The following is an 18,101-nucleotide window of genomic DNA, read 5'->3' on the forward strand; positions in this document are numbered from 1 at the left end:
CAAGGTGAAATGTGCCCAAGATCACACAGTTTAGAAATGCATTCAAGTCTTTGTAAAAATGTTCAAAAGAGGTTGGGTTGATTCAGAAGGTAAAGTTAGAAGGTCTGGGGGCCAACCCAGTTGGAAAGCCAAGGATTTAAGGGCCACCTTTAGCAAATCGGAGAAAGGGAAGCCAGGTGGAACACAGTACCTTTAAAGTTGAGGAAGCTCCGGAGGTGGCAGTTGTTCCTGGCAGCGCGTGCAGTTCGTGGTTTCGACCAGGGGAAGAGAAGATCTCGTCGAGGAGGAAACTTGGAGTCGTTGCACTGCCCAGGGAAGAGACCAGCTGCAGAGTTCGTTCAGTGAAAAGGTGCATTCCTTTTATTCGCGGTCACAGTGGTGAAGCTTGGCTATTCGGCCGCCGGGGTGGTTGGCACTGGCGATTTGACCAAGAGACGTCCTGGAAGGCGAATAGTGAACTGGTTGGTCCCACCAGCTCAGAGGAAGAAGACTCTTTCAGCAGAAGATCTTCTCTTGTCGTCGGGAAAGTGGTGAGGTCTTTGCAGCAGGGCTGCACCGGTGGTGTCGTCGTTGCAGATGGCTCAGCTTCTCCCCTCTTCGGATTTCTTAGGTCCTGTGGCGACTTCTGAAGTTCCAGTCCCAAAAGCCCTGCTTTTATGCAGATAAACCCCCATTCAACAGCCTAGCTGTTACTCATACATGCTAAGTGGTGAGCCGGGCGGCTCACCACTGGGCCAATCAGAACAGAGTGCGACTTGGGTTGCTAAGGCAACGCAGTCAAGGGTGCCAATTCCCTCACCCACACATCCGGTGGAACCCAGACAGAGTGGCACCAGTTGGAGGGCTTCTGTGGAGAAGCCCGCCAAAAAGTGGAACAAAGGGCCCGACCTTGGTTGGAGTTACAGAGACGGACACAAACTCCATTTTAGAAAAGAGTTCTGGCGAAAAGACCCAACCGGTGATTTTATATTAAATAAATAAACCGGCGGTATCTTTAACATTGCACCAAAAAGTGGTGTGTCAATGGGAAAATCCAATAGGAAATATTCTGGTGGAATATTTTGCGTGGTAACCACTGCCACCAGCCAGAAACTCGACAAAGGGGGAATGGACAGTGCCTCCTTGGAAACAGACCCAGGGGCAATCTAATTAACCCCCTCCAGTACTTCCACAATGTGATGGTTTGTACTGGTTCTGTTCACAATTTTGGACTAGTAAAGCCAATGGTGACTTTACAGGCCCTGGGAGACAGTAGTCAGTCCCAGGGTATGGAGTCTATGTTTGGAGGGTCACTATGACACTGAGGGTGCTGTGTAACACATACACTAAAACAGATGATACCCTATGGAGTAAAAGACCCCATAGCCCATAATCACACAATAAGTCAAATACATACCTCAAATCATGCCTAAGAGTGGGAGAAAATGAGTCTCACTCTTAGCAGGAGAAAAAAACAAACCCCAAAAATCCAGCAAAGCTGCTGGGGGACTCACTAGGTTTGGGAAATTAGCCTTAAGAGAATTCTCCCTAACAGTACAGTGGCAAGATCTTCCTCTAGGATGTCGGTAAGGTCATAACCTTGTACAGGCGCCACTGATGAGTGCAATCCCAGGGTGTCAATAACCCTTTCTACCAGAGCCCTGCATTTAGATATATTGTGAAGATAGGGCTGGGACTGCTGAAAATCGAGGTCCGACGAATTGTGCAGACCACTGGCGTCTTGGAGTCCTTGAGCTAGCTGTAGAAGCTTATTCTGGTTGTCAAAATAGTCGACCCCTCCGGAACCCAAGAACATCGTGATCGCCGAAGATACTGGCCATGGTATCCAAAAATTCGGACCAGGGTTGTGGATTAATACTTTCTCGACAACCGTCGATGTCGGTGTTGATCGAGGCGCAGTTGCATCGACATCCTTGGCTGCACAGGGGTAATCCGGCTTCCATGGAATTTCATTTGACATTGAAAAATATATATATCGGCGCCGACATGGTCGGTACCGTGGCACTAGAGGGGTCGGGTACACCTAGCGCCTTTCTCGGCTCTGAAGCACGCTGCGTAGGGGTGGGAGCCATGCCGACTGCAGAATGCTGCTTGAACATTACAGGCATCGAGGATTTGAAACCCTCCCACTCCTTGCGGGTGGTCGGTCCTGTCGATGGCTTACCTTTTTCCGTCAATGTCTCCGATTCCCGACGATGGGACTTTTTATTTTTTCGGGAAGAGGAAAAGCAGCTCATCGAGTGGAACCTTTTCTTCTTCCGCCGGTGTTTCTCAGGGGTATGCCCCTCGGTTTTGGCCTCCGAAGACCAAACGCATCAGAGATTTTGAGGGCAGTCGAACCAGAGTGAGTTTTGCAGCCCGATCGCAAAGGGATTTTGGTTGTATTTTGACATACGACGGACACCCGTCAGTCCCATGACCTGTGCCAAGGTACCGCAGATACAACTCGTGTGGGTCGGTGAGGGACATCTTGGTGCCACAATCATAACACCGTTTGAAACAGGACACCCGTGCAACTGACATCGAACGTTGAGGATTTAATTGCTTTGGAACAATGGCAGAATACCTTTCAGGGTAAAATACAATTCTGTGTACAGACCCCACTGCACCTCCTCCTGAGCAACCTGCAATACAAGGCAAGTTATGCTTTGCTTTTACATTAATACCCAGTCCGTAAATGTTCAGTAATTGTCTGCTTTTCTCTTTACAGGTCCCACCACCCCAAAGTACCTGGGAAGCAACACGTGAGCCCTGTCCTAGACAAATCTGAGACCCCTGGATGGACCTTGAGGGAGGAAGCCCCTCTTCCTCGTCACAGTACCTTGGAAGGTGAAGTGGTGGAGTCTCTCGGCTTTACTCGATGATGCCCCAGTGACGATGGACGCCTTCTGGAAGAAGTCACTGGGTCATTGCTGTTGAGCAGGAGAAGGGAACCAAGCAGTATCAGAAAGGCAGCATTGATGGTCTGTCGCTCTGGTCTCCTTGGTCGGGTTGTTTTGTGGTCTGTGGATGTCCCAAAAAGCTGAAACTCACTGTGGATATTGACAAAGCTTGGGAGGTGAGGATGAGCTCTTTGGTTTTTGTCGATGACCTTTGGTGGAGACGGGTGCAGTGACAAAACTAGGTGTAGGGTTATGGTATTTCGCAACTGGGCACCGCTCAGTTCTTCAGTGTTGCAGCACAGACGACAGGATGGCTTCTGGCGACTTGGACTGGAGCACTGGCTTTCCCTGTGGGCCACCACCAAGTTTGGACCCTTGGGACTCGTTCTTCGGTTCGGAATGGCGAAACTGAACTTTTTCAGTTGTGGAAAAAAGGACATATGTCATGGTTGCAGAGCTACCTAAAGATTTTTTCAGTGTTGAACTTGGCAAGCTCTGGCCGTCGCGCAGCACTATGCCAGGGTACCATTTTTTCTGGGCGATACAGAGCAGTCTGATTTCTTCTGGTCACAGACAGCCTCCAGACACAGGACAACGCTGGTATACTTCTCGGGCTTAGGATATCCAGACACTCTTCTTCTGGGCTCACAAAGCTTTCTCTGCAAGATGCCAGACACTCGGGCAGGCTTCCATGCCATTTAGGGTGGAGAACAGCAGTTTTACAATGTCCCCTCATAGCTACAGCAAGAGGTTGTCTATCCAGGTCCTCTGTATATCAGTCCTTGAATCAGCATAGCAGCCTTTGGATTTCTTTAACAGTTGCAGCCACAGACTTCTTCAGGATTCAGGAGACAAGCTTCCAATTTCTGGTTTCGACTTGCAGCTTCTGACACAGAGGTGAGGGGCCCTCTGATATACACAAATCCCCCCCCCCCCAGTCCCACCATTCACTCAGGCTGAGCTAGGCCTAGTCAGCCAATCACACACTTTCACACATTCATCTGGCAGTGGCAGACCCCAATCGTGCACTCAGGTATTCAGGCCATTCACCCAAACCCAGAAACCCAAAACAGTGGATATGCATTGAGGGCAACTCCCAGCCTTTCAGAGCACACACTACATTCACTCCAGTTTCAGGTAGGGATGGCTCAGGCAGACCACAGGCATAGTGACACAACCAAAAACAGACACCCACAACACAGAATGTGAATCGACTCCCCTTTCCATTCATACATGTCCCACCCAAGGGTGTACCCAAAACAAGGAGTCCCTGGGAAGGCTCCTACTAGTCTAGCAGGGGCAGCCGCAGAGCCATATATAGTCCTTCCACCCAACATCCAATCAGAGGAAGGGACATACAGCCAGGGCTTCACAGGGCTATGAGTAACAATAAGGGAAAGACAGGAAGCCACAAGGCTTTCAGTGGCCATCTTGCCTTGGTTCAGGAATCCATTGATTCCTATGTCAGGGCCTGGGTGTCCCAAAGCGCGAGAGACCCAGGGTCCTTACAAAATCAGCATGTAGCTGCCACCAGCCCATACCCTGCTCTGTGGGTGCCCAAAAACACACACTATGGGTATACCCAACTATGGGTGCCCTAGAAGTTTCCCATGTGTCTTGCTCACCAATAATAAAAATGAAGAGCTGCACTGCCAGAGGTGCATACTGGACTCCTGTGGCAGAAAAATATACAGAAAAACACATATAGGGAAGTAGTGGGACAAGTATTAAATGGACACTTTGTCATGATGCCTACCTCCAAGGAGCCAGGTCCGACCCAGCAACCCCAGAGGCAGGCATAATTTCCCCCAGGGAAGTGCCAGCGGGCCCAAGCTGGGGCCCTTTGGACACAGTCCTGGCGCCTTAGGCGCCAGGCTCATGTTGGACCCCTGTCCTGGCGCCTTAGGCGCCAGGCTCATAAAGCTAGACATGTGTTCAAGTGTTTTAAGGTGCACTTACCTGATGCAGACCATGCTGCTAAATCCAGGCCCTCTTGAGGCCTGAATGGAACTACTTTACCTGTGGAACTACTTTCCCCTGGGTGTGGTCGGGGAAGGGTACATACCTGATCAGTGGAAGGATACATACCTGGAACTTCTTCCAAAGCTATTTAAACCACGCCCGATGAGCAACTCACGCTTCGCGTTGTTCTGCTCCTCGCAGCTGGACGCTCACCGTGTCAGCTCCTGCTTCTGGACTTCAGCCACGCCTGTCAGCATCCTGGGTCACCTGCTAAGAGGGAATTGGAGAGAAAGAAGACCTTACCTGCTAAAGCTGCATCACAGAGACTTCACACCGACGATCCTGAAAGGGAAGACATCATTTTAAAAGCATTTCGCTTCCATCGCTGCAGCGCTGCATTTCACTCACCTTTCCTGGGCACCTCCATCTTCAGCAGCGATCATCCGGATCCGCAGCCACTTCCCAGAGCCTAGAGAGAAAAAGACAAGAGTACAAGGTGAGAGAAGGAAGGGAATAGGAAAAGCTCAGTTTCCTTCTAAGACTTACCTGTTGGGTCATTCCCATTTCATTTCGGGTCCTGCCGCTTCCTGGCATTCCGGACCCTGGCCCCTTTGGGGAAAAAAGACAAAGACATTGAATGAGCGAATGCAAAGACATTACCTGAACGCTCATCCAGAACTTACCTGTCATTTACTGGAACTGCACGTTTCACTTCGAGTCGGCGCCATATCTCCGGCATTCCGAACCCCGGCCCCTAAGGGGAAAAAGACATAAGCGTTAGCGCTTGCTGCAATAAGACACTGAACATTATTATTAAGCTTGAACTTTTGAACTAGCTACACAACTCTTACCTCGCCTTACCTGAATAGTCAAGCTTATTTGAACTCCCATCAAACCTCAATCCAGTGAAGTAACTGGGTTTCAACGCGCCCCTGCATCAGAAGCAGGATGGAGAACTCATCCTTCCAGACCCTAAGGTGAGACTTCACGGGGAATCGAGGAAGGGTATCGTGGAGGGTTGGAAGGGAATGGGAGGCTTGAGCATTATTCCGTCAGTAGGTAATACTCCCTTTTCACGCACAGGGGAATATTCCTGCGAGCCAGTGAGTCCATCTTCAGAGTCCTGCGCTTCACCATAGAAGAAGCATCAGCACTCGAAGCCAGACCTGCGCCTCCGTGGGAATCAGGTGAGCGTGACACACTTCATACACAGAAGAGTAAGACTTGTATTACTCTTGTTTAGTTTCAGTCAAGATACAGTGTAAGCAGCTCCAACCTGCCTCTCCTTCAATAACTGCTTCTCACTTTTGTAACATAACATCTCACGGCCTTGTTGTATTCTGTTCCTGAATGGAATGGATTGTGCTGTCCAATCCATGAGCCTAAGATCATAAAGAAATGTAATGGATTAACAATAAATCTACATGTATATACATATGCCTGATACAAGGATGCAGAGGCCCTTTACCTTTGCAGCATCACAACCTGTAACTGTATTTCTTCAGCATCAGTATCTTTCTTAGATTCACATGCTTGAATTAATTCACGTCATCCGACGGGGAATTGCGAGTATATAAATATCACACACAGCTATCGACATTTCTACAAAAGCCTTATAAACTTCTCATTATGCAACCTTTCCACTTCATTTTGTTCCTTTTCCTACTGACCAATAAGGTGACAGGACTTTAGCGCCACCCCAAGCAGCCATCTTCAGATTTGAGCCTCCAGTCAAGTGACTGACCGACAGATGACCGACTGACCAACTGGAGCAGACACACAGGGGAGGTGGGAAGGGGCGCATTTGAATCTAGATGTGAATCAAGCATCATATCTTTCATAGGTCCACATGCTTGGATAGAATACCAAGCAGTGGTAGCATGCAGGCAGACGTTAGTACCCTCCATTACATTAAAGCATGTTTACTCAATGAAGGGCAACGCTGCTCCTACCTTATGAGAATAGATGCCATAACACCGCCTGGCCAACTGCGGACTCCTGCCTGGTGTCTTCTTCCTTGGCGAACATATGAAGCGTGCTTAACGGATACTCCTGCAGGGAAGTCCGTTGTTGCCGCCGTTTCTCTGGTTGAATGGGGCTGTTGCTCGCCATGAGAGATGGCCACTTGCAGCTTCATAGAAGTGAGTGATGTATCTAGCCACCCAGAGGCCAAACATTATATGAAAATGGCTTGTCCCTTGTGTTGACCTGCAAAGGCGATGAATAATCTTGGATATGCACAAAAGGCACTCGTTCACTGCATGCAAAACCGCAAGACACACTTGATGTCCAGGGCGTGCAAGGCTTGCTCTGCCGATGTGGTGTGGTGTCCAAACAACATTGGCAGAGCAATCTGTTCTGTTAGCGTCATCTTTGAGACTACTTTGGGCAGGAATTTCGGGTTGCGGTCTGAGGGTGACCCGATCCTTGTGGAAGACGGTAAATGACGCTTTTACACACAGCGCCTGCCGTTCGCTAATGTGCCTGGCTGACGTTATTGCGACCAGGAACGCCATCTCCCATGACATAAACCTGATGTTGCACCTGTGAATGGGTTCATAGGGTGCTTCCATTAAGGCTGCCAAAACTTTGACCCAGCAATCTGGTGAGGTTTGCAGCCCTGGAGGAAAGTAGACCCTAGAAAAAAGTCTTGATTGCAGGATCCAAGAGGATAGATGAACAAGTTCCTTACCAACTGGTAACGTTGTTTCGAATGGATGTTCCTCCGACGTATTCCTCATCTTTGATATTCGTATCTCGCCAGTTTTGCTACTGCAGAAAGAAAATTCTCGCCAGAGGGCGCTGTGCACGATGTGCCCAACGCAATGCAGGCCTCCTCGCTATAATGCATAGTGCGATGTAAACACATTTATCTTCAGTGATTTGCACAGCGTAATGAGAAGTTTAAATGCAGGCAGAGTGTCACTTTTCCATGTTGCAATGGGTAACATTAGAATCACATCACAGTTTTTTTTATTATTATTTTGGGTTGTGTGCCAGTTACCTTGAAACTGGGTACACTGTACCCTGCTTAAATAAACATAGATAACCGCAGAACACTGCGAACTACAAAAGGCAGACCTGCTGTAGTTATATTATGTGGTTTAAACTGGTAATTATAGTACACTGTCAAGTACTTGGAATAATCCAAAATAAGCCACTGAAGAACAGGGCCACGTTCGCCATGCTGTGCATGTGAAAGTGCAGTGATCTGAAATGCAATTGTTGGCGAGATTCATAGGGCCCTCCGAAGGACAGGACCATGTCCTTGACTAGTCTTTGCAAGAGAAAGATGTTAGCTAAAATGCAATTGTTGACAGAATTCCTAGGCCTCGCTGAAGGACAGGCAGTAGGCGTGGAGGGCATGGAAATAGGGAAGGCACAGAGGGTATATAACAGAGTAATCTGAGACCATGGACAAGGCTGTTCGGGTGAGGGAGCTGGCAGCAGGAAGCAGATGTGATGGCTGGACGGACATGAAGAGCAGAAAAGGTTTCCCCTGATTGGAGGGGTGATTCCACTCCTAAATTTTTTTTCTGGATTTCTGAAGCCTTAAACTGGGGCTATTTTGATTTATTTTAAGCAGAACACTTTCTTTTGAGCTGTTTGGGGAATGATTTTTACGTTTCCTCAAGGCATCTGATTCCACTTACAGCCTAGGAGCATACAGTTTATCCTGGATTGGCTATATGCTGGTACCATAAGTCCAATGGGCATTTAATTCCTTTTGAATACATTACATTCTTTTTCAGGCATTTAAATACTATTTTTTAAGCATTTTTGATGAAAAACCAAAAGGTGCAAAAAAAAGTGTCTTTGGATTGTTTTCCAACCTTTTAATTTTTTCTATTTTTTACAATTTGTTTTAAATTGTGGGATTTGTCCAGGCATCCAGTCTTTTTCCAGCTCTTCTCAACTCCCTACATTCTAAAGTTAGTGACTATAAGGAAGCTCTGCTTAACCAGCATTTGAAATCACATTGAGAAAGGGACTGATTATATTGATCGAGGCAGATGCCTCTATGAGATTACCTACCATGATCTTGTGAGGTAGGAGCTAGATTGCCTAGCATGTTTTAGGAGGTTGCCTATCATGACCTAGTGAGGCAGGTAGTGGGCTTTTGCGGTGACTGATTTCTTGGACAAGGTTGATCAGTCTAAGTCTTGACTTGAGGTACAGGCAAATGACAATGGTTCAACTTTTACAGTCATGGTTTATTGCGTTGTATGTGTGTTGTGTATAGTGATAATTATGATGTTTCTTTATTACATATTTCTCATAATTAAAACGATTTATTTTTATATGAGAGTGTAAGACACAGGCATTGAGTGTTCATTACTGAGTGGTATCAGATGACATTGAACATGAATATTGTGGGGCATCTATTTGAACCACTGTGTACTGATGTGTTATACAAGGTACATGTCGTTTAAAACACACAAAGGGTTAATGGATGGCGTGAGCAGTGAACTATCAATATACATTTATGTGACATTGGTATGCTTCTCCAGGGTTGGCAATTGAGAACAGCCGCCTACTGCAGGAGTTGTTGCCTGCTCCCATCTCTGTTGCACAGTGACAGGTGCATGCTTTTCACTAACCCTACATCTACCACAGTTCCTGCTGGGGTGGTCATTGACACTCCCTTGGCGGTGGAAGCAAGGCTCTGGAGGTATGGGTGATAAAAATTAGGTCAATAGCAGAAGCAGAAAACTCAAGTGACCCTGGTACATTCACCTGGTATCACAAGTAGTTCAAACATTTCTTTTGCACGTTTTAGTGTTGCATGTTAAAGTAAGGTCAATTCCTTGATTAGTCAGCAAGTCATTTTCAGTATTATCTTTTTTGGTTAAACGATTATCACTGTTTAGCTTCTGTGGTTGCTCAATCACCTAGAAAGTAGTATAGGGAATTCTCCATCATTAATTTCCGGAGTATCTGAAAGAAACTCAATAATTGAGTTTTGGCAGCAAACTATATTGGAATATTTTGGTTTAATGCCAATGTGATTAAAAATCAACTTCAGGATCAAAGCATGCTCATGGGGCGTTTGCCCCATCTCCTCACAGTTTGACAAAAGCTGTTAACAAACAATCTAATGCCTGAAGTCTTGAAACAGAAATAGAAGAGCTACCATTAGTTATGTGCAAATCATTCAATTGCAAATTACGAACTTGCTTCAATGTTGGTAGCTATAAAATTAATATTTGCAGGCATTTAGCTGAAATCAGAATCATTTACAGGAGTTCCTAAAGAAGGCTCCATGATAGTTGAGTTCATCAGGTGTATCTGCCGTGTGCACAGAAGCTTTTGTGCAACAGATCCACAGTGGTATAGTGAATGTCAACTTCAATGTTAGTGGTGCCATTATCGAAATGAGCCTGATCTTTTTTATTATGGTTAGCTTCGACAGAGTTCACTATCTGATGTATGCGTCTGTGATTAATATTAGGTTTCTTCATAGTTAGTGTAGTAGAGGACTTTGCCTCATTGCACCACGGTTTAAAGTTTTATTTCAATGGCTCGTTTTCAGTTGTTCATATCGGTATTATATTTTAGGTAAGTTTGGCGTCTAGCCAGGCAAGAGAGTAGCCTAATTGCTTCTTAAGTGATGATCTTGTAGAGGCAGCAGACGGTAGGGCGAAAGCAATTGGTGGTTTTGCCGTTAGTACTTGGCAACTCGAATTTGCCAGTCCGTTTCCAGAGTGATGCAGAAGTAAGTCTCGGAGGACCCGAAACATTTTTCAAAGCTGTTGTAGTGACAGTAAGGTTGTTAGAACAAACTGCAGCTGCAGGACGATCTTGCCATGCCTCTGAAGTAGCATCACAGTTGGTATCCATAGCAAGCCTCATGGAGATCACCAGGATTGGCACGTCCAAGTCGAAAGCGCACATTGGACTGCCAGCGACGTGCTTCATGCATGCCGTGCACATTGCTGAGGCACTGCTTCAGCATCCTGTTCAGATTAAACATGGAGAGCAGGTAGTTTCAAAGGGCATAAGGAGCCCGGCAGTCCTCAACTTCAGATGGAGCTTTTAGTTCTTTACCGGAATAATCAAGCAGGTAAGCAAAGATTAATTAAAGCGCAGCTTCAGAGTCCTGCACAGGTTCATTATGGAAAACAGGCAGTTGAAAGGGTACAGGAAGACCAGCATTTACCACATTCAGATGGAACCTGTAGTTCATCACAGGAATAAATCCAGCAGGTAAGCAAAGGTGAATTAGTTGAGTTGGGGAGCGAGGTTAAAAAAGACCCCACAAAGCAAATATTCATCATGATCACACAGTCAGCAATAGATACTCATCTTTTTTTAATGTGTCCCCCAGAGTAAGCTGCAGAAAATGAAAAAATATTTCCTAATAAAAGTCTAGAGTCAAGCCATCAATATAAATTGTGTTGTCCCCATATTTGTATGGGCTCTACAAAATAGATGTCATTAACAGGAGGTTTTAAAATGTACAGATGTAATTATGAAAATGCTGTATATATTGAACTTGCTAAAGTATGAACATGTAACCTCTTGTTGACATGTGACTAGTTGAATTGTATAAAGCATCACTTTCCTATTTAAAGATACTTTACTGGTATACATTTATGTAATGTGTTCAACAAGGACATTTTGTATTGCAAAAATGTTCTTTTTCAGAATCAACTTGCACTTGGCAATAAGTACACAAGAAAGTATTGCTTACCAGGAGGCAGCTGGAAAGGAACTGGGATGCCATCATGCACAGAAGCTCCGTCAGGCCGCATCATTTTAGTGTTTAGAGAATCTAGCACATTCAATTCCATGCTCTTCAGGTAACTGCTGCTTTGGTTTTCAAATATCACAGACACAGTCACCTGACTCTCCTTCTGCAAATCCCCTTGGATGTCATACGTCTGAGGTAAAAAGACAAGAATAAAAATATTACTTAGCGTGTTAAGCTCACAACTTTCCATATTTATATGTGAAATGGGGCCAAGTGCCGCTATGGACTGTATTGTTGTGACAAAGTTACAGCACAAACATTGCATTCAGTCCCCAATCTGCCGGACAGTAAGACTGACGGGGCCAGTCCTAATCTATCGCCAAATAACCCAAGTATTCAGGACTTCAACCTCCAAGATCCATCAGGTTTAGAGTTCCAACACCCAGAGCGAATTCAGTGTCTTTCGGGGAAACGTATACAAGAGTTCAAGGAATGCTAAAGGCAAGTATTGATTTAAAAGAAGCCTACGAAGGCTTGGTATATCTTTTCTGTCAAATCCCCCCTTTCTGCTTCTCCTTGTGCATTTTGAATTCAAACTTTTTCCTCCTGTCATTGTCCACCCTGACCAGTCAACTCTTTGTGGCCAAAGCTTCTGTGAGCATTAGGAAACAAATTGGTAATGTTCTTTCCGATGGACGTTACTCCCACGGATACCTCATCTAAGATATCTATTTCCCAGTGCAGCCACTCATCTGAAACCTTTCCGCTGCCATGGTCACAGCGAGGCTCTGCGTTGGTTCTGCCAAATGCCTCTACGCACCCCTCAACGGACATGACATTGATGCCAGTATAAATAGAGGCGCTGCACCCAGTGACCTCAGTTCAACCCCTTTTACCTAGCCCTTTGACGCAGAGGGACATGGAGCTAAGGTGTACTAGCTATCTGCTAAGAAGGGCAGGAAAGAAGGGCAATGAGGAATCTGGGGGAAGAACGTCAATCAGAAAGAACATTACAGAGAAGTCAGTCATTGGTTCTTCTAATGGAATCTCTCCTTCCACAGATTCCTCATCTTTGATAGACTCCTAAAGCAGTACAATTACCTGAAGAAGGGACACCATCAAGGGCATCACCTAAGTAAATCCCTGCCAAAACGAGCTTCTTAACCAGACATAGAATCCAAGCAGTAATGCTTGGCGAATGTGTGCATAGAAGCCAAAGTAGCGGTTTGGCTAATACAAGGGTTCCCAGCTGTTGTGGAGGAAGAGTAAGCCCTGAAACCCTCAGGGACTTCCACGTCAGCCAGCTGAAGTGCCCTTCGCAGAGGCTTTGCACTAAGGGTTTTGGAGGGCACAGTTGAGACACGATTCGTAGCCCCAGAGCTGAAAATCATCCTCCCTAGGTATCAAGTCTCTTGCTCTTATTATCTGGGAGCAAAGAGGGAAAATAAGTGGTGTTCAGGTTTGCTGTAGCAGCTTGGACCTCCAAACTATCTGGAAAGGAATGTGCAGAAAGTAGCATGGTGTCTGATGGAACAGGCCTGTGTTTCTTATACAGGTTGAGATCGACTCTGGCCAGCCGGATTGGCCCAGAGCTCAACTACCGATGTTTCTATTGCCTGAAGGGCAACAGTGTCCCCCTGCTTAAGGCCCTCGACCAGGGTTATGTTCTGTTGTCTTATACTGTGCACTGTTACACCACTGGGGCAGTCTCCTGGCACTCACATGGCTCTGCAAGAAAGAGGGCAGGGTGGAGGGTAGAATGATAGGATAGGTCCAGAACGAGGAGAAACTGGAGTATGTGTGCATTGCTTGCAGATGGGTTGATTGCGTTCACTGGCTTGTTGTCTCCATAAGCGTAATGCCCAATACCTGGGGTGTTTGTTGTATGCAAATGTTTGTTAGGTTGGGTGTGTGCCTGTGCGTTTCATGTGTAGTTGTTAAAGTTATTCACTGTAGTGACTAGAGTAAAAATAGTGCTTAGTCCCCTTTCCTCCCTCCTTGTGGACATCCGCCAACAAGGGGACGGTACTGTAACCTTTGGCAGTGAGAAAATTAGCTACCCCTTTAAATTTAGCCCTTAGACACCTCATCTCAATCCCCTTTTTAACACATTGGATGCTTTATTTTAGCCCCTGGCATACAAGCGGGGGAAGGTGGGTGGGACATACGGAGGAGGGGACTAAGAACAAGGAGTACTCTAGTCACTACAGTGAGTAACTTTAATTACTCATACGTCCCATCCCCTTTCCCCCATCCTTGTGGGTGATTCCAGCGAACAAGACCCTTTGACGGAGCTGTGACAACCTGCCTCATACTTAAGCAAATAGGTCCTTCAGAACCACCTGACCGAACACTGCATCCCGCCTGGAGCTGGTATCCAGGGGATAGTACTTAGAAAACGCAGACGGAGTGGCCTGAAAGGCGACCACCATAGCCTTTGCTCTGACTGCATGGGCATGTATCACTGCAGGATTCGCCTTAACCCATGGCCGTATAAGCCTCTGAAATGGCCTGGACCATCCAATGGGCAAAGGAAGCTTTGGAAGCCTGGTTCCGGGAGACGAGCCCCCAAAGGGGATGAACAACGCCTCAGACCTCGTGAAGGGTTTTGTAAAAGAAAGATATAACTTTGGCACTCTTATTAGGTCTAAGGAATGCAAAGCCCTCTCACCCTTCGACTGAGGGTTCGGAAAGAACACCAGCAAGACCATTTTGTGATTCAATGGAATGGAGCGACAACCTTGGGCAGAAAGTTTTGATGAGTGCGTAAGATGACCATGTCATTATGAAAAGTGATGAATGGCTCGCACAATGACAGACTGCAGCTCGCTGACCCTGAGCGCCGAAGTGAGCGCCACAAACAGCACTGCCTTGAGTGTCACCAGCCTGACGTCTACCGAAGCCATTGGCTCGAAGGGCTTACGCTGCAAAGACGCAAGAACCACGTTAAGGTCCCAGACCGGGTGTGAGCTATGGACCGGAGGAAAAAGTCTGGACAACCACTTGAGGTGGGCCTTAACCACTGGGTTGGCCGCTGAAAAAATGGGTTTGGGGGAATTCTTGTAGGCCCCAAATTCTGCCATATAGGTACGGCTATTATCAACCTGAATGCCAGAACGACCCAAATGTGTGGAAAAAGCCAGCGTACCGCAAAGTATAGGTCCTGAAAGGGAGGCAACTGCAACTTCCGCTGGTTGAAGGAGAACCGCAGCTGTCGAAGAACGTCCGCCAATCATTGGCAGGAGTGCACCACCTCCTCAGGCGACCTGGCCCTCACTAGCCAGTCGTCGAAATAGGGGTAGAAGTGAAGGCTCTCCAGGCAGAGGAGACCACCCAATGCATTCAAGTTCCGTCAACATGCAGGGCGGCAAAAGGCAGCACCGTGTACTGGAAGTGGTGCAGCATAATCGTGAACCGCAGACATTTCCAGTGTGGCTAGAAGATGAGGACATGAAGGTACGCATGCTTGAGGACTGGGGAAACACATCCAGTCCCCAGCCCACAGAGACTCTGCAGGCTGTGCCGATGTGGGAGACTGAAGACTTCATGAGGTTCTGCGCAACAACCCGGGCCAACGCCAGATCGGCCTCGGAGGCGGCCTGCCTCTCCAGAGAAAGTTTGGGCAGGAACTCCTTGATCTCTTGCCACAGCTTCTGGATCGCCATGGCTGGGAGGACATCAGCATTGGTCTGCCGCAAGTGCAGCCTGGCGTTATGATAACATTTGCCAAAAGACTCAAGGGACTTGTCTTCCTTGGAAAGACAACTGGATGCTGCAACAACCGAAGAGTGAGGTTGAGGGTGGGAGGCCAGGAGTACTGGCTCCCTATCCAAAAGCAGCTGTCCAATTTCCTGTTCATTTCTCCCAGACCTTTCTTGCCACCGACAGGACATCTTTCTGCAGGGGGATGCCCGAACGGCTTGTGGCGCGCCAGGCCAGACCCTCCACCAACACCCGACACCTGGGGGGCCTGCTCTGGCTAGAGACCCAAAAATACTATGCAATGCCTTCAAGACAGTCATGAAGGAGAAATTACTTACCGTAATGTTCTTTGTATGGATTCTTCCTCATCTGATAGATATCCTCCACCAGCTCTGCTGTTCGGAAAATTCTTCCACAAGGGGCGCAGTGGACCTCGACCCAGCCGCCGATCTGTCTTGCTCGGTACTTGATAGTTGGCTCCAGACGTGATGTCGGGCGTCGTATATATACACACCACGCCCCATACCTCAGTTCCCCCATTTTTCCCCGAGCTCGAGCGGTGCAGAGGAAAACAGTGAGAGAAAGGCTAAACAGCCCATAAGAGGTTAACAATAACAACGAACTTCCCAACTAGAAGAAAAAACCTGGCTGATAGGGTTCCACAATATTCAGAAGTGCCTGCAAGTACTGTTTGGCTGGGCACGTTCTGAGGACACTCCTGTTCTCCATCGGCTACAGAAACCGCTTTGATCAGGCGGCGTCGGCAAGAGGAAGCAATCTTGCAAGCTTGCCAGCATGCTGTAACTTGGAGGGTGTTACTAGCCTTTGCACTCAAGTAATTATTCGTAGACTTTTGCGCTGTGACTCGCGCTCGGACACTGTTTGCACTCGCGCTGAGGTGCCTTTGTACAATTACATCTGAATCCCTTCTTCTCTTTGCCTGGTTCTAGGGTCACGATACGACGCGCCCATTTCCGGCGCCCGACAGCCTACATAACAGCACGGGGACGCGCACCCCGGAAGTGCCTGCAAGTGCTGTTTGGCTGTTCGGGTGGGTGATCGTATTCCAAGGTTTTTGCTCTTATATATCACTATGCAGTATGAATGCTCAGAGACCAGTACATTATACGATGGTAAGAAGAGTTACCTTGTAACCATCTAGTTGTAACTAGTAGGTTGCTAAGTTGGTGATTCACCGACTCAAATGTTGCATGGAATTAGGAAGTCTAATGTGGGTCGGTTTTTGTAACTGAACATTGGGCTGCCTTACTGCCTATTTAGTCTAACATTTATTGTGAGTATTGTTACTAACGCCTTCACCTGCTCTTCTCTGCTTTTCTATAATTCTGCCACACTGTGTCCTACTACCATACCTACTGCTTTCCAGATTCTATTGCCATCTCCACACCTGGTATATAACCGCTGTGGGTGATTGCCTCTTTTGTAGTGTTAATGACTGTGTACTATTCGAGAGTCAGAATTAGTGTTTAGACCCTCTTTGTTACTATGGCAAGTGGCCCAAGAAGTGGAAAGTCTACTGCTATGGCGACTTCCCAATGTGTGTCAAACAATACTACAGATAACCCTATCGGGGAACCTGAAGCTTTGTCAACAAACATAGATGATCCTGCAACAGAGGCGAAATCCATCGACCAAAGGTCAAACATCACTAATGACTATCCAATGTATCAGGATGCGACTGGTATTGTGACACTTTTACAGAGGGATGTGGATAAAAACAATCCGTCCCTGTCTACATCAAATGAATCTCCTCCTTCAAGTGGTGATTTTGATATGAATGCGATGGCAGACCTTGATTCCCGCATTAGACTATCTATTGGTCTATTAACCCCACTGATACCTAAGGTAAGGGACTCTAGTGAATATGTCTATGGGAATGGATTTTTCAACCCGCCCAATTCACCTCAGCCTGTATATGATGTAAACAAAACGCTGAAAAGCACAGAACCTGATAATGATCATATCCAGGAACAAGATATAAGTCTTCCCTCCGCTCAGAATATTGGCAGGTGCGCACAATCACCATCTACACCGAAAGAACAGGACCATATACCTTTCCTGTAATAGTTAGGATTTTGGACTTACTAGACAAAGGACATATTACTCATTAGAATTACGTGATATAAAACATACCATGATTGATATGATGTCTAAACTAAATAGACTAGAAGGCTTTATATTTGCACATGAAGGGGCAAAGTATAGTTTGAAGAATGCGGAAGTTGCAAAAGTTAAAATCACTCATGAACAAGGAATGCAATCGACTGAGGCTTACATTGCCAATATATCTGAACATGGGACCTTACCATTAAAAGGGATTGATATGTTGGTATTAGAGATAGGGATTATCAACTCTTCTCTAGCGGATCTCAGGAATAATCTATGCCATTCCACTGCCAATGAGATGACCCCTAGTAGGGAGGATCTTGCAGATAGCTCTACAGTTCTAACTAATATTATAGAACAACAAATGAATGGGGAACTGTCTGAAGATTATTTCACAAATTACTCAGGTTATACCGCCAAACGATATCGTAAAAACCAAAAACGCGTTATAAAACATGCAGAAAAAAAGGAGAGCCGCCAATGAAAAAAGCAAAAAAAGAGATATCAGTGGCTTCTGATAGTGGGGGGAGGATATGATCGATGTTGCCCAACTCTCTAAGGAAAGTCAGGCGCATCTTGGAACAAAAGGCAATCGGGAGTCCGCGTCAAAGGACGGTAAAATAAAATCAATATGTTGCAGTGATGATTATGTAGACATCGTGGAGATTCACACAGAGTGTACTAACACACAAAATAAGTGTGGATCTACAAAGGCTTCTATTACTGTGACTGAA

At 46.5% G+C, this 18,101-nt stretch overlaps 1 protein-coding gene across 2 annotated transcripts in view; it reads right to left on the bottom strand.

The window, feature by feature from the left end:
- AP3D1 (adaptor related protein complex 3 subunit delta 1) overlaps positions 1–18,101 on the bottom strand; it is a 2,198,421-nt gene that overhangs the window by 261,095 nt on the left and 1,919,225 nt on the right. For both annotated transcript variants that reach the window (XM_069649511.1, XM_069649512.1), the window contains one exon: positions 11,539–11,728. In XM_069649511.1, coding sequence (XP_069505612.1) covers positions 11,539–11,728 — 190 coding nt within the window. The remainder of the gene's footprint in view (positions 1–11,538; positions 11,729–18,101) is intronic.

Source organism: Ambystoma mexicanum, chromosome 1p, assembly GCF_040938575.1.
Source record: "Ambystoma mexicanum isolate Mex_15411 chromosome 1p, UKY_AmexF1_1, whole genome shotgun sequence".
Lineage (NCBI taxonomy): Eukaryota > Metazoa > Chordata > Amphibia > Caudata > Ambystomatidae > Ambystoma > Ambystoma mexicanum.